Genomic DNA, 23033 nt, shown 5'->3' on the forward strand with positions numbered 1-23033 from the left:
TCTCCTTAGTTTTATTTACCCTACGAGATGTATCCGTAAACATATTGCAATGAGAGATGTCTGAGATTTTGTTGCCTGTGGTTTCTTCTAGGATATTTATGGTTTCACAACTTACATCTAAACATTTTTATCTATTTTGAGTAGATTCTTATGTATGGTGTAAGTTGGTGGTCTAGTTTCTTTCTTTCTTTTTTTTTTTTGCATGTATTGGTCCAATTTTCCCAACACCATTTATTGATGAGACTGTCTTGACTCTGTTGTGTGTTCTTGCCTCCTTCGTCAAATATTAATTGAGCCTAATGGCTTGGGTCAATTTCTGAAGTCTATTCTGTTCCATTGATCTATATGCCTCTTCTTGTGCCAGTACCAGGCTGTTTTGATTACTGTGGCTTTGTAGTATAACTTGATATCTGGTATTGTGATCCCTCCAACTTTGTTCTTCTTTCTCAAGATTGTTGTAGCTATTAGAGGTCTGTTTTGGTTCCATACAAATTTTTGGAGTACTTGTTTTAGATCTGTGAAATATGCCATTGGTATTTTAGTAGGAATGGCATTGAATCTGTAGATTGCCTTGAGTAGTATGGACATTTTAATGATGTTAATTCTACCAATCCATGAACACAGTATATTCTTCCACTTGTTTATATCTTTATCTCTTTTTTTAATGTCCTGTAGTTTTCCAAGTACAGGTCCTTTACCTCCTTGGTTAAGTTTATTCCTAAGTATCTTAATTTTTTTGTTGTTGCGGTAGTGAATTGGATTGTTTGTGTAGTTTCTCTTTCTGAGAATTCATTATTGGTGTATAAAAAATACATCGATTTTGGGGTGTTGATTTTGGGGTGTTCATTCTTTTGTTTCCCTTGTCTATTTTTCACTTCTAGAAACAATTTTATTTTGTTCTTTTTCAACCCTGCTTAGTTATTCTTTATAGTTTCTGGTTGGCTACTCATACTTTCAATCTTGTCAAAGATCTATTTCTTTAAACATATTAATAGTTATTTTTTATTCTGTCTGATGTTTCTGCTGCTGCTTGCTCATGGTACCTGGTTTCCTTTTGTGTTTGGAGAGCTGCCAATTTTTCTTGGATGTTTATTTGTGGGGATGTTTTATGGCCTGGGCTGAAGATGGGGCACATGGACGATATATGGTAGCATTTTGTGTCCCTTTTCTCTTGCTTATTTTTAACATAGAAAGCATTAAATTATGCTTATTTATCTGCAACTTACTTTTTTGTTGTTTTGTTAATCCTCAGCTGAGGATATTTTTTCTATTGCTTTTCAGAGAAAGAGGGAGGGAAGGAGAGAGAAAAAAAAACATCAATATGAGAAAGACACATCGACTGGTTGCCTCTCATAGGCACCCCGAACAGGAGTGGGGAGTGAACCCGAAACCCAGATACGAGTGCCCTTGTCCTGGAATCAAACTCGTGACCCTTTGATGTGCGGGCCAACGCCCCAACCAGGGAGCCATGCTGGCTAGGGCTCTGCAACTTACTTTTCCCCCACCAAAATGCAACAGTATATCATAGTGCTGTCATTGAAGTGGTTGTAATGAATTGCCCTTTGCCTTGTTATCTGGGAACTGTAGGTGTATCCTGAGTTTGAAGATCAGAGAGCTTGTCTGCCAACTGGATCTTTTCTGACTTGTTCCTCAGACAACACCATTCGCTTCTGGAACATAAATAGCAGCCCTGACTCTCCCTGGCAGAAAAACATCTTCAGTAATGTGAGTGACTTCAAGGTGAACCATCTTTTAGGAAGAACAAAGACCTGCTTTAAGCTAGGACATTGAGACAGGAGGACGTTTTATAGGATCTTGCTATTAGACTGCACTTGGGGCAGGAACCAGAAACCAAGGCAGGTTACTTTTTTGTTTCTCTCTCTTCCTCTCTTTCCTTCTGAGTAGAATAGCTCTCTTTCTGCCAGTGAGCAGCTGCTGTCCAGGTGTGTCTACCCAGCCACTCCAGGCAACCTGACATACTCAACAGAAGAGAAATTGCTCCCCAAATCTTCAGTTAGAGCTCCTTAGGAGAGCTCTTAGGTCCCTCAACCAAGCCAGGCAGGGGCTTCCTCTGTCAACTAGCTGCCATGCAGTAAGGCCATGGGTAGGGGTGCTGGCAGAACCCCAGAGAGAGCCATGAAGTGAGGCTGGGGAGAAAACATTTTGCTGAAGAAATGTTTGGTATTGCTAGGTCACTAAGGGAGTTTCTCTGAGGAACTGAGACCTGAATCATGCATTTGTTTATTCTGAAGATACTTATTAAGGTCTGTGTATGCTACATGCTGGATACACATCAGTGACTAAGATAGACCCTTCTGTACTCATGGCACCCACAGTCTAGTGGGGGGAGGCAGAGAGTGAACTAATAACTGTACAAATTGTGATATAATCATAAGCGTAGTAAGCACCATGAAAGAAAATTGCATAGTGCTAGTAGGATATATAACAGAGTCATCTGATCTTACTTGTGGCATCAGGGGCAACTTCCTGGAGGAAAGACAACTACAGTGAGATATGGAGGATTGGTAGGAGTGAAGAGGGGCAGGGAAAGTGTCCCATGCCAAAGGAACAGCTTGTGCAAAGGCCCCGAGGTGGGAAAGAGATTGGTGAGAAGTCAATGGTGCTGGGGGAAAAAAGACCATTAATGCCCTAACCGGTTTGGCTCAGTGGATAGAGCATCGGCCTGTGGACTGAAAGGACCCAGGCTTGATTCTGGTCAAGGGCATGTACCTTGGTTGCGGACACATTCACAGTAGGAGGTGTACAGGAGGCAGCTGATCAATGTTTCTCTCTCATTGATGTTTCTAACTCTCTATCCCTCCCTCTTCCTCTCTGTGAAAAATCAATAATATATATATATTTTTAAAAAAGGTCATTAATGTAGGGAGTGTATAGCAGGTATTCCTTTACTACTCCCTTCACCCTCCACCCCAATGCTATAGCATCTTCTCTTCTGCACCTGTGATATACATATTATATTTGGCTGTATACAATAGAAAATCCCAAAACAAGAGTTAAAATTTTTTGTTTTCTGACTCATAAAAATAGTCTAGAGGTAATCAGTTCAAGCTGTTATGGCAGCTGCAGGAAGCCCTCAGAGATTCAAGAGCCTTCTAGCTCTCACTCTGCTCTTTATCATCCCAAATGGCTGCTAGAGTTCCGGTCATTATATCAGTGAATTTCAGGCAGCAAGAAAGAAGCAGAAGGGTTCTCGCTTGCTTTATATCTCATTGACCAGAATTTATTCACAGAGCCTCATCTAGCTGCAAGGGAGGCTGGGAAACATAGTTATTATTCTGAGTAGTGAACCTCCCAGGTCAAAATTGGAGTTCTGTTTACTAATGAAGAATGGGAGACTGGCTCTTGGGATACAAAATTTCAGAGGTGTTTCAGACCATCTCACAGTACTGACTTCAGCCCTCTCTTTCCTGCAGACCCTACTGAAGGTAGTGTATGTAGAGAATGACATCCAGCACCTTCAGGACATGTCACACTTCCCAGACCGGGGTAGTGAGAATGGGACACCTATGGACGTGAAAGCCGGGGTACGAGTCATGCAAGTCAGTCCTGATGGCCAACACTTGGCTTCAGGCGACCGAAGTGGAAATCTGAGGCAAGTGGGCCCTTGTGGGTGTCCAGTGTACACTTTCCAGTTCAGGCTCAGGTACTTGGGGTGGTGGGGAGGAACCCTGGCCTTTGCAACTCCAGCTACTCATTGAGAATGAGGGGCTGTGAGTAGTAATTCTGTTACCAGCCACCCCTTGGAACTTATGCAAAGAAGTGTCTTCCAAAAGGGCTGAGATGGAAGTAGCTACTGGGACCTCACTGCAGAGGTTTTTCAAGATGTTACTGGCTCAGTAGGCACTGGTGGCATATGAGCCCTGTTAAAGGGACCAGGTTTAAGTTGATGAATGACAGCTGTGACCACATGGGTACTGGGGCTGTCAAGGGATGGAAGGGGCCAGGGAAACTAGAGACACATCCTCTAAGCTGTCATGTGTTCTCATTGTCCAAGAAGAACAGAAAGTGCAGGATTTTTTTCTGTGAAAATTCTATTATTTCTTTAAATGCTGGCAACTGTTTTGATATCAACCACCACATGAGGCAAACAGAATATATCAGTGGGCTGCTGTCTGCCATGAATGACAAAAACAGTAACAAGAGCTACGTGGGCACAGCACTCTTACCCCAGGCTGGCCACTCGCCTGATACTGTGTGTAACGACCAATTTAGTATTCTCATTGGCCCTCGATGTAAGTGCTGCTATCAACCCCATTTTCAGATGGGTTAACTGAGTTAAGAGAGGCCAAGTGGCTAGGCCAGCCGTGGGCAAACTATGGCCTGTGGGCTGGATCTGGCCCATTTTAAATGAATAAAACTAAAAAAAAAAAAAAAAAAAAAAGACCATACCCTTTTATGTAATGATGTTTACTTTGAATTTATATTAGTTCACACAAACACTCCATCCATGCTTTTGTTCCGGCCCTCCGGTCCAGTTTAAGAACCCACTGTGGCCCTCGAGTCAAAAAGTTTGCCCACCCCTGGGCTAGGCTAAGATTACATATGTAGAGAGAGAGAAATTGGGATGATTGTCTCTTATTTCAACTCTGGATGACCTCTTGATTGTTTTATTTCATTTGGAGAGAATGAGGAAAGTCTAGATTTAAGACTCTTTAAGAATGACAGATTGGAATCAAATGTTCCCCCTATAGGTTCTATCCTTGAATATGACCTCTGACCCCTGCCACCCCTTCCCTCTGGGATTACCTCTGATACAGCTCTGCCCTAACCCTTGTTTTCCCCAGAGGACTGTCCTAGATCTGGCCCATGGAACCACAAAGGGCTGGGTGCTCACTGTGATACTCCCACATTTCCTTTAAGATGACATGTTTCTAGATGATAACAGTGGTTGGGTATCTCTAAACTAGTTCTCCATGTCACCTGCCTGGCAATGGCAGAGTGCCCGGGGTGGGAGCAGGGGTGGGAGGGCCCTCCGAGAAGGGTATAGCAGTCAATGTATGTCTCCCAGGATCCATGAGCTGCATTTCATGGATGAGCTGGTCAAGATGGAAGCCCATGATGCTGAGGTGCTATGCCTGGAGTACTCCAAGCCTGAGACTGGTGAGCCCGTGGCAGGGGGAAGTCAGGGGAGTGCCCCCCCCTCCCCCCCCGGCAGAGCCACATAGAGGGGTAATTGGTATCTGGTAGGACTCTGAATGACAGCTGGAAGTCCTGTGTTTAATAAGGGCCCCTGTCTTGGGCCCTGGGACCAAGGTGACTAGGACTCCAGAAAGCAAGGCACTGGCAGGCAGGACTGGACTTGACTTGCTTACCCTGGTGCCCAGTCCCCTGAAGAGGTGAATGCCGAATGTATGAATAAGTTCATCCTCTGCTAATGAAGATAGATTGATAGTTAAACATGCTATTTTCAAAAAGGTTTAATGCCTACAGAAAAATTACAAGAATATTATAGGGAAGTGAGGTGTCGGAGGCGCCGCTGGGAGCTGCCACGTCCGAGGCCGGGAGCCACCGCCGCTGCAGCCATGGTGTCAGTAATTAACACTGTGGACACCTCCCATGAGGACATGATTCACGATGCCCAGATGGACTACTATGGCACCCGCCTGGCAACCTGCTTATCAGACAGGTCCGTCAAAATCTTTGATGTACGCAACGGAGGGCAGATCCTCATCGCAGACCTCGGGTCATGAGGGACCAGTGTGGCAAGTGGCCTGGGCCCACCCCATGTATGGCAATATCCTGGCATCCTGTTCCTATGACCGAAAAGTTATTATCTGGAAAGAGGAAAACGGCACCTGGGAGAAGACGCACGAACACACAGGACACGACTCCTCAGTAAATTCTGCGTGCTGGGCCCTCCATGACTACGGCCTAATCCTGACCTGTGGGAGCTCAGATGGGGCCATCTCCCTGCTGACCTACACTGGGGAAGGCCAGTGGGACGTGAAGAAGATCAACAATGCTCACACTATTGGCTGCAATGCCGTCAGCTGGGCCCCTGCTGTTGTACCTGGAAGCCTCATAGACCAGCCTACAGGTCAGAAGCCCAACTACATCAAGAAATTTGCCTCAGGCGGCTGTGACAACCTCATCAAGCTGTGGAAGGAGGAAGAGGATGGCTAGTGGAAGGAGGAACAGAAGCTGGAAGCACACAGTGACTGGGTTCGAGACGTGGCCTGGGCCCCTTCCATTGGTCTCCCCACCAGCACCATCGCCAGTTGTTCCCAGGATGGTCTTGTGTTCATTTGGACCTGTGACGATGCCTCAAGCAATACGTGGTCTCCCAAACTACTGCACAGGTTCAATGATGTGTGGCACGTGAGTTGGTCCATCACAGCCAACATTCTGGCCGTCTCGGGTGGAGATAATAAGGTGACCCTGTGGAAGGAGTTAGTCGACGGGCATTGGATGTGCATCAGTGATGTCAACAAGGGCCAGGGTTCCGTGTCTGCTTCCGTCACAGAGGGCCAGCAGAACGAGCAGTGACAAGACTGGCGGGCCCAGCTCCCCACCTGCCAATTCCTGGACCAACTGACCAAACAGCAGCAAGGAAGTGCTCCAACAAGATGACTTTCCCAGGAATAGTTAAAACTGCAACGAGATTGATCATCTGCCTTAACATGATTTGATATGGTTTGTAATTTAAAAAGTACTCATTATGAGGAAGAAACTACAAATGATCTATTATTTAAAAATATTTTTTGGCCATTTTTATGTACCTTCTGGGTTCAGGCATTATTTGGGAGTTTTTGTTTCCAAAGTAATTAAACATGATGTTTATAAAAAAAAAAAAAAAAAAAAAAAGTATTATAATGGCCGTAACCGGTTTGGCTCAGTGGATAGAGCGTCGGCCTGCGGACTCAAGGGTCCCAGGTTCGATTCCGGTCAAGGGCATGTACCTTGGTTGCGGGCACATCCTCACTAGGGAGTGTGCAGGAGGCAGCTGATCTATGTTTCTCTCTCATCGATGTTTCTAACTCTCTATCCCTCTCCCCTCCTCTCTGTAAAAAATCAATTAAAAAAAAAAAAGAATATTATAATGAACACCCACATGTTCTTTAGTCAGATTCTCCACGTTTTTTTCTTTTAAATTCTGTCTGACTCTGTGGCTGTATAATGACTTTATCTGCTTCCCCTTTCTCCATTTCTCTCTCTGTGTTTGTGTGTATATATACACACATGTAATAAAATAATAGCACATACATTCTCTTTTTTACTAAACTATTTGAGAGTACTAGTAAATTGTAGGTATGATGCCCATTCACCTTTAAATGCTTCTGTGAGCATTTCCTAGGGCTTATCAAATGTGGGAGTTTCATTTTGATGCTATATTGTCATCTTATGGTCCTTATTTACATTTTGCCAAGTGTCCCAATATTGTCCTTTTAGCACCTTTGTTTTTCCAATCCAGGTTCACATGAGAGAAAGAGCGAGGGAAACGAGGGAGGGAGAGAGAGAGGAAAAAAAAGAGAGAGAGAGGAGAGAGAGGAGAGAGAAACATCAATATAAGAGAGACGCATCTATTGGTTGCCAGGATCGAACCTGTAACCCAGGTGTGTGCCCTCGACCGGGAATTGATCCCACGACCCTTCGGTGGGTGGGCCAGCACTCTAATCACGAGAAACACAACCAGGGCTAGACCAATCATTTAATAGAGTTTCCTTCAATTTGGGTTTGTCTGTTTTCCTCATAATTTGATTTCGATAATACATTCTTGGTAGGAATGTAACTTAGGCAGAGGTATATCCTCATATGTTAATGATCTTTCCCATGCTCTTCTTTCCTTCTTCCTTCCCTGGCACCCTCTATCCCACAAAAATTTCTTTGAATCTCTCTTTATTCAGTTTATCTTTCCTGAGTTCCCTTCCATCTCTAGTCGTACGTTAGACCTCAGATGTACCAGGTGAACAGCGTAGGCACTGTCTAAAGGGGCCAGCAGGGCCGGGCTGGAGTGGCTCAGTGGTTGAGTGTTGATCTATGAACCAGGAGGTCATGGTTTGATTTCTAGTCAGGGCACATGCCCGAGTTGCGGGCTCAATCCCCAGTGTGGGGCATGCAGGAGGCAGCTGATCAATGACTCTCTCTCATCATTGATGTTTCTATTTCTCTCTCTGTCTTCCTTCTTCTCTGAAATCAATAAAAATATATTTAAAAATAAATAAATAAAGGGCCCAGCAGGGAAGGCCTAGTGATAGAAGGAAGTGTGGCAGTGTGTTTGTAGTCAATAGGGCCTGGACAAGGCCCATGTAGTCAGAGCTCAGAGAGTGAAGGGGCAGTGTTTTGGGGAAGCTGAGAAGTTAATAGGGCTTCACCTGGCATGCCAAGGTGTAGGAAGGAGTGCTGGGCTCTATTACAATGTCTGCTGGATTAATGCCTGGATTAATGGGATGTGAAATGCCAGGATTTGGGGGGATTGGGGAAAGATTGCACAGAGCTGAGGGAGTGTTCCCTTTCTGGGTTTGGAGCAAGTTAGCAGCAATTATGGAACCAAAGACCTGGAAAGTTCAGCCATGCTGCTCTCTAGGAGGCCACGGCATCAAGTAGTCTCCGGGAAACCCAGGGCCACCCTCTCCACTCACAGGGCTTACCTTGCTTGCCTCGGCCAGTCGGGACCGACTGATCCATGTGCTAAACGTGGAGAAGAACTACAACCTGGAGCAGACCCTGGATGACCACTCCTCCTCCATCACGGCCATCAAATTTGCAGGTGAGTCCCTTCCCTCCCACTTCCACCACCTCATTTAATGGGTTCCTTTGGCTGCAAGTAACAGCAAAAACTCTTCAGCTTAGACCAAAAAAAGGGAGAAACAAACTCTAGATTCAGACACAGCTGGAGCCAAAGGTTGAATTTTTAAAAATTAAATTATTAGGACTCTTTCCCTCTGTTACCTATGCTTTTCTCTGGAGGGCAGGATCTTGGTTGTCACTGGGCCACTGGAGAGAGATCTCCCTCCTTCCTATCCCTTTGGTAGAAATTGGAACCGACTTCCCTTTTGCTGGTTTGAGGCACCTGCCCTTTACAGATCAGCTATTGGTGCCAGGGCTTTAGAGGATTCTCTTCGGCCAGGTCACGCTCATGTGCCCAGCCACCGCCTACCTCCGCTCCTGATCCTGGAGGACTGACATTAGATGAGTGCTGGTCCCCAAAAAGAAATCAGGGTGCCAATCCTATGAGAGGACAGGATGAACACTGGTGACACTGACAGGAAAATAAGTAACAGTGACAATTGCTGGAGGCTAATTCTTTGCTGGGGATTATCCTTGTGCCATCCCAGTAGTATCCCCTTCCTTAACCCATTTTATAGCCAGAGTCACACAGCTAGTAGGTGCAGGCCTAGGATCTTGCCTATGGCTGTCCTTCTCCATAGCCCATACTCAACCAGGAAATCAAAGGGATTCTTCCAAGGCTGAAAAGATTCAGTATGGAGATCCCTGTCCCTCAGGAGTTCCAAGGGGAGGGAAGGCAGGCCCTGTGGGATGTAAGTGATCAGACTAAGAACATGTTCAAAATTCTATTTAAGGAGTATATATTCATGGGAGAATACATTCATCTAGTCTAAGTTCTTGTCTATGAAATGTTATTTACATATAATTTTGTGACTGAGAATGTATTAATGTCCCTTGGTCCTCCCCACTTCTTGCCCTGCCTCTCTAGCTAAGGTGATAGGACGCTGAGCAAAAACAAGTTAACTATGTTTTCTGTGTCTTGATGAAGACCTCACAAAAGCTGATCAACTAAAACTTCTCAGACATCCTTAAAACCCTGCTCTTTCCATTGGCTAGAGGTAGTTAGAATAAATCAGCAAATCTGGCAGTTTGGCCCCTCACCTTTTTTTTCCCCCCCTCACCTTTTTTAAAAAAATTAATTTATTGATTGATTTGAGAGAGAGGAGAGCGATGGAGGGAAGAAGAGAGGGAGAAAGAGAAAGAAATATATATAGAGAGAGATCTGCTGTTCCACTTATCTATACATTCATTGGTTCATTCCTGTATGTGCCCTGACCAGGGATCAAACCCACAACCTTGGTGTATGGGGATGACTCTCTAACCAACTGAGCTACCCAGCCAGGGCACTGACCTCACCTTTAATGAATGGTCTAGATCCAAGAAAGATGATAATTGGGCCAGGAGTAGGTCCTTTAGGCCACCTTCTGAAAGGTGGGCCTTCATTAGAGCCCCAGCCAGTCTGAGAGGATGAAGCTTCTAAATCCAGCTCCTAAGTGCCCCACTCTGCCAGGCTGGCTCACTTGGTTATGCTCAAAACATTGACAATAGTCAATATAAACTGGGCACCAGTCAGTCCTAACCTGTCTGAAACTACCCTGCTAAAGAAGGACTCAGTCTTCTAACTCTTTCCTGTGAGGCCTGTCCAAACAAGTAGAAGATAGTACATATAGTTTACAGAATATAAAATGTGCCATATGACAACATTTCAATCAATATCAGGCTGCCTATATGAAGGTGGTTCTATAACATAATGGAACTAAAAAATTCCTATAGCCTAGTGCAGTGGTCGGCAAACTCATTAGTCAACAGAGCCAAATATCAACAGTACGACGATTGAAATTTCTTTTGAGAGCCAAGTTTTTTAAACTTAAACTATATAGGTAGGTACATTGTTATTAACTTAATTAGGGTACTCCTAAGCTGGCCTTTGCTAAAAACGTCCTCAGTCTGATAGAGGTACGTTTGCTGAGGTTGACCCCTTCCAACTCTCCCATCCACACTCGTCTTGTATACTTGTTTCGTCTATCTCCTTTCCGCAAACCGACTTCTGCGCATGGGCCATGAAGTTTCAGTCGCACTGTACGTGCGCGCCCGCACGTGGTATTTTGTGGAAGAGCCACACTCAAGGGGCCAAAGTGCCGCATGTGGCTCGCGAGCCGTGGTTTGCCAACCACTGGCCTAGTGATATCGTAGCCACTGTAATATCACAATGCAAAGTACTCACGTATTTGTGGTGATGCTGATGTAAACAAATCTTAGGTGCCAGTCATATAAAAGTATAGCACATACATGCCCTAACCGATTTGGCTCAGTGGATAGAGCGTCGGCCTGCGGACTGAAGGGTCCCAGGTTTGATTCCGGTCAAGGGCATGTACCTTGGTTGCGGGCACATCCCCAGTAGGGGGTGTGCAGGAGGCAGCTGATCAGTGTTTCTCTCTCATTGGTGTTTCTATCTCTCTATCCCTCTCCCTTCCTCTCTGTAAAAAAATCAATAAAATATATATTTTTTAAAAAGTATAGCACATACAATTACATGCAGTACATAATAATAATAATAATAATAATAATAATAATAAACACCTAAGTTACTGGTTTATTTACTATATTTTAGCATGTACTCTTTATACTTATAAAACAAAGTTTTCTACAAAACAGTATGCCGTGTTACACTGGCAGCAGCCTTATACACCTTGTCTAACTGAGTCTCTTGATCTTATCATTTTCTCTAATGCTTGATTTAATTTTGTGTAGTAACATGCTGTACAGGCTTATAGTCTGGGAGCAATGGGCTATCCCATACAATCTAACCATGTAATAGGCTGTATCATGTAAGTGCACTCTGTGATGTTATCACAATGACAAAGTCACCTGACAACACATTTCTCAGAATATATCCCCATCATTAAGAGGCACATGACTGTAATACAGTGAATATCCACATCAAGGTTCATAGTCAATAGGTATGAACTAGAACACATACACCAATTTTTTTATATATATTTTATTGATTTTTTACAGAGAGGAAGGGAGAGGGATAGAGAATCAGAAATATCAGTGAGGGAGAAACATCGATTAGCTGCCTCCTGCATACCCCCTACTGCGGATGTGCCCGCAACCAAGGTACATGCCCTTGACTGGAATCGAACCTGGGACCCTTCAGTCCCCAGGCCGACGCTCTATCCACTGAGCCAAACCGATCAGGGCTACACCAGTTTTTTATAGCCAGCGGTTGTTCTGATTGTTCTTGGTCCTGACATTACAAAATGTTTAGATCTATCACTCCAGGTTAAAAAGCAGAACAGTAACAGTAACGTGCAGGCCCTCTCTGGGTCCTTCTCATGTCACACTCCCTCCTACAAATGGCTCACTCCCGTCTGTGAGCCAGTGACTCCTGCTTGAGTAACATCTTAACTTGTATGTCAGTCCTGGGCTCTCTCAAATGTCTTGTCATAAAGGAGCAGCATCTGTTGTACCAAGCCTCTGAATATTTATTTTGTCTTTTAATTTTCACCTCAACTCTGTGAGATATTTGTGCTGTTATTCTATAAAGAAAGAATAATAGCCCAGGCAGTGTGGCATAGGGGTTGAGCATCAATCTATGAACCAGGAGATCATGGTTCAATTCCCAGACAGGTTACATGCCCAGGTTGCAGGCTTGACCCCCAGTAGAGGGCGTGCAGGAGCAGCCGATCAGTGATTCTCTCTCATCATTGATGTTTCTATTTCTCCCTTCTTCTTTGAAATCAATAAAAATAAAAAATATATATTTTTAATAAAGGAAGAACAATAATAAAAGTGCTTACCAGGTGGCAGCCTCTGTTCCAAAGGTTTCACACAGTTTCTTAGGGCGGGGGCCATTATAGGCCCATTATACAGATAGGAAGCTGAGGTTTGAAGAGGAAACATGGTTCAGAGCACAGCATTTAACCAGAGAATGCCAGGCTTCAGTCCTGGTCCTGTCCTGACTCTCTGTGCACCCTGGGACAAGACTATGTGACTCAGCCCCTGGGTCACATTTGTGTAATGAGTGGCTAGTGAGCAGTCAGGCAGAGGGAAGCACAGGTGGCATGGGGCCTGGCCTGAGATATGTGGGGATATTCTGATAGTTCTTGATGGCATGAGCCTCCCAGTAGTCTACCTGTCTTAGACATGGTGCCCCTTCTGTGTACCTGGCTTTTGTTTCCCTATCTGTCCTTGTTCAACAGAGGCCTCCCTTGCAGCTGCTCCACCTGTACACCCTCACACACAGTGCTCACATCTTACAGACTCCTATCTGCACCTAGCACCCACCTCACCTCTGGAAAGCCCTCCCTGACCCCTAGCAGAATTCCCTTGCAGTGGAGTTCTGTAGCTAGGATCCTGGCCCTAGTCAGGCCCAGTGGTGACCTAATACACCACCTCCTCCTCTTCCAGGCAACAGAGACATCCAAATGATCAGCTGTGGGGCCGATAAGAGCATCTACTTTCGCAGTGCGCAGCAGGTAGAGTGAGGTGGCCTCCTTGGGGGCTGGGGTTTGGGGGCTTTTCAGAGTTGTCCTTGAAGGCCTGCCTGCCCTGCCAGGGCTCCGATGGGCTTCACTTTGTCCGTACTCACCATGTGGCAGAGAAGACCACCTTGTATGACATGGATATTGACATCACCCAGAAGTACGTGGCTGTGGCCTGCCAGGACCGCAATGTGAGGTAAGGAACTGTGCTGGGCTCTTACTCAGCCTGGCCTTGGCTGCTTTATAAGTGGGGCCTGTATGGGACCTAGTTAAGTCTGTTTTCTCATGAGCTATCTGCTCTCCTTCACCCTGCTCATCTGGTCCCTGAGAAGCTGAGTGGGCAGAGGGACCCAGCAGGTGTTTCTTAGGAGCTGGATTCACCTAGGCTTAGCCTCCAGATTAGCAGAGGGTTCCTTCAAGCTCTCCAGAAGCCTATGTGGGGTGACTGAGAGGTGCTGATATGGCTTATAAATGTATTATTTCACCTATATTCCCTGAGCACTTGTCTGGGATAGACAGTAGCAGCAGTGAGCAGGGCAGCTCCAGGCCCTGCCTTTACAAAGCTCACAGTCCTGTGGAGGAGAAGTGGACACTTCACCAGGCAGTGACAGCATGAAGTGGTCAGGGCTGGGATAGGGGAAGCCAGAGGGGTGGGCTCTGGAGAGATACCTGAACCCACCTGGGAATAAAGCAGGGCCTGGTGGAAGGAATGTCTGAACGGAGACTGTGAAGGACCCAGAGGACTGAGCCAAAGGAGGGGAGAAGAGAGTGTGCAGAGGGCATAGCATGCACAAAGAGGTTCTCACCTCCTTCATTTGCTCATTCAAATTGGGTGCCAGGCACTCAAGCTTGCTCTATGGCAGGGAAGAGAGGCATTAACTCAACAGACACCCTAATAAGTAATTTCCATGACTTCATCCTGAGATGGGATTTCAGTCCAGGCATCGAATGGGGGATAAGCAGTGGCAGTGGGCTTCCAGAGAGAGGAGGAGGGGGATGGGCAGGTCCATGTTGGCCATATTCTGCAACCACCTCCCCAGAGTCTACAACACCATGAATGGAAAGCAGAAGAAATGCTACAAGGGTTCCCATGGCGATGAAGGGTCTCTGCTGAAGGTGAGGAGCCACAGCCCCCAGGGTGAAAACTAAACACAGACCTCACACCAAGGCACCCCTTTGTGTCTGCTATCCTGGTCAAAGGATCACTTGCTGGCCAACTATTCACTCTGGTCTTGCTGAGAGCCAAAGAGTAGCCCACACTGCTTCACCTTTATTTACTGAGCCCTTCCCCAAGTGGAGCCGTTTTGAGTGGCAACAGAATGTGGTGGGAAGATTCAGAAAGGCCTGGGCTCTCTTGCCAGGCTTATCTCCTGCCTGTGTTATCCAGGCCAAGGCAAGGACCTTTTCAGAGCCTCTGGACAGGGTAAGAGTTCACACTGACTGTAACCTTGGGCAAGTGTTATCTTTCCAGTCTGGCTCATCATCTGTAAAATGCAGATACAGAGAGCTTCTGTCACAGGGGTGTTCTGTGGAGGAAATAAGTCACACAGGTATAGTGCTAAGCACAGGGCCTGGCTGCCATCAGTACCATTGTTGTGGCTCTTAGTTTCTTTATCTGTGAAATGGGAACAGGAGTTCTTATTGAATCAGGGTGTGTGTCGTGAAGGCTATCTGGGATGAGTCCATGTGCCAAGTGTTCAGCACGAGGGTGGTCCTCAATCAGTGGGGGTTGGGAGGGTGGGGAGAAGCAGGCAGCACAAAGCATCACTTGCATCCTCTTCTCGGCAGGTCCACGTGGACCCCTCAGGCACCTTCCTAGCCACAAGCTGCTCTGATAAAAGCATCTCGGTGATAGACTTTTACTCGGGCGAGTGCATTGCCAAAATGTTTGGCCATTCTGGTGGGTGTACCTCCCTACGTGAGACATCTCCCCACCTGTCCCCACATAGCCTTCTGACTCAGAAGGTCAATACAGCTTCTCTGCTCTGTTTCTAGAAATTGTCACCGGCATGAAGTTCACCTATGACTGTCGTCATTTGATTACAGTATCTGGAGACAGGTGGGAAAGGCGTTGAGGCTGCCCCTGGCTGACCTCCCTTTAGGAGTGGGTGGGACCTACACTATGGGGAGAGCAGGGGCTCAGAGACTGGAAACACCAGGCTCACAACCTGCCTGTGCAGAGAGCTCTTCTGAGTGTTCCAGCTTTCTCTCTCCTTGATCAGCATGCATCTTGGTGTCACACCTAGCCCTGAGTTCAAATCCCATATCTGCTACTTATTTACTTGTGACCTTGAGCAGGTCATTTCCCTCTCTCAGCCTCAGTTTGCAACTTTGTAAGAGAGTTGATACCATCTACCTTGAAATGATATGGTGAAAATCAAATGTGATGATCATATATGTCATTCTGATATATTTCCTTATATAAATTGTATATATACTAATTTATAATAAATATAATAAATAAAAATAAATTTCTTACCACATGGTTGTTACTCAAAGAAGTCCCTTTTGTCACTCCCTTCAATTTACTACAATGCTTTCTCACAGCCCCCTTCGTTGGTCTGGAGGACTTCAGAACAGGTCCTGGTTAGCTGTTCTGGAGCCTACGCAGGATGTGGACCTGACATGGTCTGGAGCCCCTGCACTAAGCTGATGGGCTGTGTTTTCCGGAGGTGCCAGGAAATTTGGTCTTGGCTGTGATGACTCAGGTGGCTTCAGAGTTAGATTGCAGCCATAGTCATTGTTCCTCCCCCTCCACATCTCTCTTTGGCCTCTACAGCTGTGTGTTCATCTGGCACCTGGGCCCAGAGATTACCAACTGCATGAAGCAGCACTTGCTGGAAATTGACCATCTGGAGCAGCAGCAGCAGCAGCAGAATACAAAGGATGGGAAATGGAGCAGCCACCCCAGGTCCTGGCAGCCAACTATACATACCCCATCTGTCCTCCCTCAGAGGAATATGTTCCTGCCCTAGGCCCCAAGATGCATGATGCTGGGGACATAGCCACAGCCAGGACAGCCCTGGGCCCTGCCTTCTGTGCACTCGCAGTCTAGGATGGGAGATGGACTTTGAATACAAAGTTGTGATAACACATATGAGAAGGGTTTTGGAGTGGAAAAGCAAAGTATTTGGAGAGCCTGTGAGCACTGTAATATGGGAAGCCCCAGGAGGCTCCGGGTGTAGGGAGGAAGGTCAGGACGGGGTCCAGTGGCTTTGAGATATCTTCTACTCTTTAAAGTTTTTATGCTGAAAGACCACTTTTATTTGGAGTGAATTCATGCTCTAGTTTTTTATTTAGGATTTTGGTTTGGAGGTCTCAGTTTTATTGGGAGATTATGGGATTTTTTTTTTTTCTCTCTCTCCTGCTCCTGGAGCTGTCCCCATCTCTTTGTCTTGAGGCTTTGTCATTGCCTCCCTGTGGGGACCAGCCCTTGATATGTGCTGCCTATCCTGCAGTAGTTTTTGAGATATTGTAGATATAGGCACCTAGGGAGAGAGCAGCTACCTTTGGCTCCTGGTTTTGAGTCTCACACCCTACCCTGGGGCTGGGGCTGGGGCTGGGGCTGGGGCAGGTCCTGGTGCCAGTGCCCACCTCGTGTCAAGCATGTTTTAGTCTCCTGTATTCCAAAGGAGCTAAAAATCTCATTGCTACCCCCTACTTCCTAAAACAGAACCCAGCAGCTCAATACTTAAGCCCCACTATCTGCTTTGCTTTTCAAAGGTCCCATTGCTGTGGCTCTTGGAGTGTTTGTCTTATTTTTTGAGCCCAGACTTTCTCATATCTCATTTATTATGGTGATATGTTTCTAGCAGAGAAGTGAGACCTCCCAGCACCATCTTTTTTTTTTTTAATATATTTTATTGATTTTTTTACAGAGAGGAAGGGAGAGGGATAGAGAGTTGGAAACATTGATGAGAGAGAAACATCGATCAGCCGCCTCCTGCACACCCCCTACTGGGGATGTTGCCAGCAACCAAGGTACATGCCCTTGACCGGAATCGAACCTGGGACCTTTCAGTCTGTAGGCCAACACTCTATCCACTGAGCCGAACCGGTTAGGGCTCCCAGCACTATCTTGACCAGAAGTTAGTAATATGTTCATTTGGGACCTAGCCCAGGGCCCTGGCCCTAGGCAGGTCCCTCTAGTACCCTACTTACCTATTTCTCTCCTTAACTTCCTCATTCCTGGTTTCAGGCAAGAGACATATGCATCCATGCCCAACAAGATTTGCTCCCTAAGATCTGGAGAGCAGACAGAGGATGAGCTGGAGGAAGAGTGTGAACCTGAAGAATTACTGAAGACGCCATCCAAAGAGAGCTTGGATTCAGGTTGGGAAAGGGGCCCATCCGAAGGAGCCCTCATTTGATCTCTGTCAGTGTAGGGGTCATTGCTAGGTTTCACCCACTGCTTTGTTTTCATGCCTGGCACATACTAAAGTTCAATAATCATATTTTAGCCAGGACTCTCTCAGTGTAATAGCACCAGACTCTCATTGGCTTAAACTGGAAAGAGAATTTATTGGTTCATGTACCAGAAAATGTAAGAGGATTGGCTTTGGCATAGCTGGATCCAGGTAGTCAGGTGATGTTAAAGGAATGTATTTTTCTGTGTCTCTTAGATCTACTTTTCTCCATATTGGCTTCCTTTCCTGGGAGGGGTGTAAAGAGGATGTCCCAGAAGAAACAGAGCATGTTAACCAGAAGACAGAACAAATTTTATAGTCCAGGCAAAAGGGAGAGCAGTAGCTTAATGACTTTACAAAAGGCCAGGCCCTCTATAAATTTCTGCTCCTCTGCATATTGCCTTGTGACGTAGGCCCTCATGGTTGTAAGATAGTTGCTTAAGTTCCAGGCATCAGAAGCATGGTTGAATAGGACATTTCCTCCCAGAATCTTTTAGAAAGGACCTTTTCCCAGAAGCCCTGACAGACTTTTCTCGGGTCCCCCTGGCATGATTGCTCCAGCTATGAGAGAGGCTGGGAATAGTGATTAGCACTAGGTGCTTTTAGTGTGGGTGGTGGGCTCCAGCAACAAGGGGCCAACAGGCACAGGCCAACTGATGGCTGATTGGCAGGCAACAGAATCATGAGAATTCAGCTTTGGGGGAAATCAGGATAAGTTAATTTTCTTCATCACCCACCCTCACTCCTGATCCAGTGTCCTCTCCAGGTGTGACTCCTTATAGGCCTTTTCATGAACATTAATATACATATGTACGTATCCATAGGAAACACAAATTTATGCCCATAAATTGTATTATACTACGGTATCGTTCTGTATCTTTTCCCTCTCAAAAGTATCTTATCTACCTGTATGTTGGTGGCTACAGAGCAGAGACTTCTCTCTTTTAACCAGCACCATAGTAGGGTATTTTAAGTTATTCCCTCTGGGTGGGTATTTAGGCTTTTTCTAACTTTATACTGTTGTGCAGGAGGCTATGCTGACCACCGCTAGTCCTCCTCAGGCATTTGTGAGAGTGTTTCCCCAGGACAAAGGCTGAGGACTGGCAATGCTAGGCCCCGGGTTAGTATATTTTTTCTCTTAAAAGAGGACCCTAAGGGCCCTCCAAATCCACTTACTGCCTCACCCATTTTCCCTCTTCCTTCCCCCATGTTTTTGCCAGCATTTGATAGTATGAAGCATTTTAATTTTGGTCACATCTTATGGGTAAAACATTATATCCCATTGTGTAAATGTGCATTTCCCTGACAATTAGTGAGGTTGGGCATCTTTTGATATGTCTGTGGGTTCTATATTGTCTGCTTGGAGAATTGCCCATTTATATATGTTGCCCATTTGGTTGTTGGGTTATTTATTCTCTTTTCATGGATTCTGTGTATCTCTTCAGATCCTCAGTGCCTGCTGACCAACGGCAAGCTGCCACTCTGGGCAAAGCGGCTGGTGAGTCTGCCTGGAGACTGACACCTGGGAACTAGCACAGTAGGGGTACTCTCCTCCATGTTCTTATTTATTTTCCTCTCCATATCTCTCTTCCCTGGAGAACCCCATCACCCTTCTAGTCTCAGCTTAGATAGCCCTTCATTCATGCAACATGTATTTACTGAGCACCTACCCTCTGCTAGACATTGTAGTGGGCATTAGACACAGCAATGAATAAGGCAGACAAATCTCTGCCTTCACAAGCTCATTTCCTTACATAGGAGATCAACAAGATCCACAATAAACTATTTTTGGAGCTGGTAAGTGCTATGAAGGGAAAACATTTGAGAAGGAAAATAATATTAGGATTGAATGGATGATTGTTATCTTTGAGGAGGGGCAGGCTAGGAGCTGGTAGTATACTAGTAGAAGCTGGTAGCAGAATCCTAAACCCTAGGTTGGAGGGTTTATTTTAGGAACAATATCAGGCCTCAGATCAGGCTTGCAGGGAAATACCTCCTGCAATCCTCTTCCCTGCAGACAAGATCAGGGCATCTGGCCATGCTCTCTCAGGCCCCCAAGCTTCCCGTTATTACTGTATACTAGAGGCCCGGCGCACAAAATTCGTGTGCAGGTACGGTCCCTAGGCCTGGCCTGTGATCAGGGCCATCTTCCCTGGCTGCCCACAGCTGGCCCCGCCCCCCGCCACTACCCATCTCCAGTTCCCCATTTGCCATCAGATGGTCAGAGCCTGCTGGCCAGGGGAAGGGACCAAGAGGTCAGCCGTTTCTGCCCACTCGTCGGCCCTTCTCCCGCTGTGGGTCACCCTTCGTGTGTGGGGTGACCAGCAGGGCGGTGGCCTTGGCCTGGTGCCACCCGCGTCCTCCGCCACCCACCCCCAGTTCCCCGTTCGCCATCGGGTGATTGGAGCCTGCCGGCCAGGGAGAGGGATCAAGAGGTGGTCAGTGTGCCTCATAGTGACTAGTCAAATTGTCGTCTGGTCGTTCCGTTGTTAGGGTCAATTTGCATATTACCCTTTTATTACATAGGATAGAGGCCCGGTGCATGGGTGGGAGCCAGCCGGCCTGCCCTGGTGGGCCGTCCTAGTGGGGAGTCCCTGCTGGGGGGCAGGGCTGCAGTCGTTCTGGTCTCTGGTCTTTCCATCATTTCAATCACTGGGCTTTTATTATATAAGATTATAATTGGAATTACATTCAACAAATAATCACTGTACATTTGCTTTATGCAAGCTTTGTTTTAAGTCTTTTATGTGTGTTACCTCATTTAATTCTCATTGAGATAGGGGCTTTTCATATCCCCATTTCACAATAGGGAAATTGAGGCCCAGAGAGGTTAAGTAACTTGTCCAGGGTCACACAGCTAGGAATTAGAGGACATGGAATCAACCCTAGGTGGCCTGAGTTCTCAAACACCCACCCTCCACTGTCTCAAGCAACAGTCTGGGTAGCAGGCATCAGTGGGCTGGACCAGGGTGGGAGGGGAAGTAGCTGTATCTTGGATGTGTTTGAATGACAAAGCTGACAGGTTTTGCTGAAGAAATACAATGTGGAGTATGAGGGACAGAATAAGAGAGAGGAATGAAGGATGACCTTCAATGTTTGGGGCCTGAGCAACTGGAAAGAATAGCTGAGATGGGGGAGGCTTTAGGAAAGCAGATTTGGGGGGAAGATCAGTTTTCTTTGTGTTTGCTTTGAAATATCCACTAAACATCCATTGGAGCTGTAGGGCAGTTGCATGTATACTTCTGAAGTTTAAGAGCAAGGTTCAGGCTGGAGATCGATGTCTGGAAGTTATTTCTGAGTAGTCTTTAAAGCCAAGAGACTGGATGAGGTCTGTGCAGTCCCTGGCCCTTATTGGAGTTCGTGATCACTTAGCTGGCTGCCTGACCATCTCATCATCCTCAGCTTGGAGATGATGATATGGTGGATGGCTCAGCCTTCTACACCAAGCACAGCTACCAGCCACATGGCCGCTGGGCAGAGCGGGCTGACCAGGAGCCCCTCAAGACCATCCTGGATGTCCGTGACCTGGATTGCTACTTTACCCCCTTGAAGTCCGACAGTCTGGAGGACTCCGTTCTGGATATAGTGAAGCCACAGAGCCTGGCAGGCCTGCTGAGTGAGGTAAGGACTGCCCCTGCTCCACAACCGTCTGCTTAGGACCTGGGGCCTCAGTGCTCTCATTTGGAAACAGGCCTACCTCCCACTTCAGGGGCACGAGAGGGTTGCCTGAGATGGCAGAGGGCAGAAGGGTGAGCCCAGGCCCGGTGCAGAGTGAGACTTCTTAGGGCAGACCAGGAATCTAGGAGATGGGTCACTTTAAGGATTAAGAGCTTGGGCCCAAGAGCAGGCCTGTGCCTGAGTAGAGGGGCATTTGAACAAGTGGAGCTCGGCTCTACCTCTTCCCTGCTGTGTGAATTAGAGCAAGGCTTGTCTCTCTGGGCTTCAGGTTTCAAAAATATAGACATTTAAAAAAAAGATGACTAAAAAGATTTCTTAAAATGGTTATTGAAAAATAGCCCTCAGAGGCCTGGCTGGGGTGGGTGGTTCAATTGGTTGAGCATCATCCTGTGCATGAAACGTTGCCTGTTCGATTCCTGGTCAGGGCACACACCTGGATCGTGGGTTTGATCCCCAGTCGCAGAGCATACAGAAGGCAACCAATTGATGTTACTCTCTTACATCGATGTTTCTCTCTATATCTACCTATCTATCTTTCTCTCTTTCTCTACCTCTCTCCCTCTCCCTTCCTCTTTCTAAGCATGTCCTTGGGTGAGAATTTAAAAAAAAAAATTGCTCTCAGAGAACTTTTACAGGAATTCAGTGCTAAGAACAGGGCCTGGGTCCCCTTAGAGGTACTGAAGCAATTTTAGTTCTTATTTTATTATTTTGCAAATAAAATTCTTCTTTATCCTATTATATGTTTTTTTTTATTGTGGCATAATATATACATGCAGTTATGCACAAATCTTAGGTAAATAGCTTGATGAATTATTACCTGTGTATATACCTATGTATATGTACCACCAAGGTAAAATGCTCTATTTTCTACCTCCAGGAAGACCTCTGTGCCCCTCCCAGTCAGTACTTCCACCCAGAGTAACCAGCATCTGACCTTTCACCATGGACTGGTTTGTCTGGGTTTTTTTTTTTGTTGTTTTTTTTTTAATATATTTTTATTGATTTCAGAGAGGAAGGGAGAGGGAGAGAGAGACAGAAACATCAATAATGAAAGAGAATTGGTCAGCTGCCTCCTGCATGCCCCCCTACTGGGGGTCGAGCCTGCAACCCGGGCATGTGCCTTTGACCAGAGTTGAACACAGGACCCTTCAGTCCGCAGACCAGTGCTCTATCCACTGAGCCAAACCAGCTAGGGCTGGTTTGCCTGTTTTTGAACTTCATATAAATAAACACTTAGAGAGTCAGAGCCATACTTATTCTTTATTTGTAAAGGGGCTTATGATAATGCAGTTGGATACAGAGTGAGCTCATGGTGAACAAAAGGCTTGGTCCAGGCCCTGGTGCGCAGTGAGCATCCAATAGTGGGGGCTACCATTATGCCCAGCTTCTTTACTGTAACACTTAGAAACTTGGAGGGGCCCTGGTTGCCACAGCTGCCTCAGATGGCTGTGCCTCTTCACCCCACAGTCAGAGAGTCCCCAGGAAGATGGCTGTAGGAATCCTTCCTTCCTGCCTCTACAGAAGGAGTGCTCTGAAGCCAGAGAGGTCGTCAGCTCCCTGGAGGTAGAGGTGACCGTCCCAGGGACAGACAGGTGAGTATCCTTCACATCAAGGGGAGCCTTAGTTGGAGAGAGGAAGCCTCGGCTGATAGGCACATTCTGGAAGAACTGCTCTTGCAGTAGGCTGTGGGAGTGGGGAGGAAGGGGTATGGCCC

The 23033-nt window shown here is 46.4% G+C and overlaps 1 protein-coding gene and 1 pseudogene across 2 annotated transcripts in view; both read left to right on the forward strand.

Moving 5' to 3' along the window:
* The window catches only part of WDR62 (WD repeat domain 62), a gene marked incomplete at its 5' end in the record, with an annotated part of 52136 nt that overhangs the window by 23771 nt on the left and 5332 nt on the right, over positions 1-23033 (forward strand). Inside the window, 14 exons of the mRNA XM_081108381.1 lie at positions 1588-1725; positions 3435-3613; positions 5030-5121; positions 8603-8728; positions 13162-13229; positions 13310-13431; positions 14276-14351; positions 15024-15135; positions 15231-15294; positions 16015-16146; positions 17434-17567; positions 19087-19139; positions 21044-21262; positions 22787-22911. Of these exons, the coding sequence (XP_080964507.1) occupies positions 1588-1725; positions 3435-3613; positions 5030-5121; positions 8603-8728; positions 13162-13229; positions 13310-13431; positions 14276-14351; positions 15024-15135; positions 15231-15294; positions 16015-16146; positions 17434-17567; positions 19087-19139; positions 21044-21262; positions 22787-22911 (1640 nt within the window). The remainder of the gene's footprint in view (positions 1-1587; positions 1726-3434; positions 3614-5029; positions 5122-8602; positions 8729-13161; positions 13230-13309; positions 13432-14275; positions 14352-15023; positions 15136-15230; positions 15295-16014; positions 16147-17433; positions 17568-19086; positions 19140-21043; positions 21263-22786; positions 22912-23033) is intronic.
* On the forward strand, positions 5529-6636 carry LOC308530819 (protein SEC13 homolog; annotated as a pseudogene). The gene has a single exon. The product of its transcript is annotated as a protein SEC13 homolog (transcript).

The sequence above is a fragment of the Myotis nattereri genome, assembly GCF_964212035.1.
Source record: "Myotis nattereri genome assembly, chromosome: 15".
Lineage (NCBI taxonomy): Eukaryota > Metazoa > Chordata > Mammalia > Chiroptera > Vespertilionidae > Myotis > Myotis nattereri.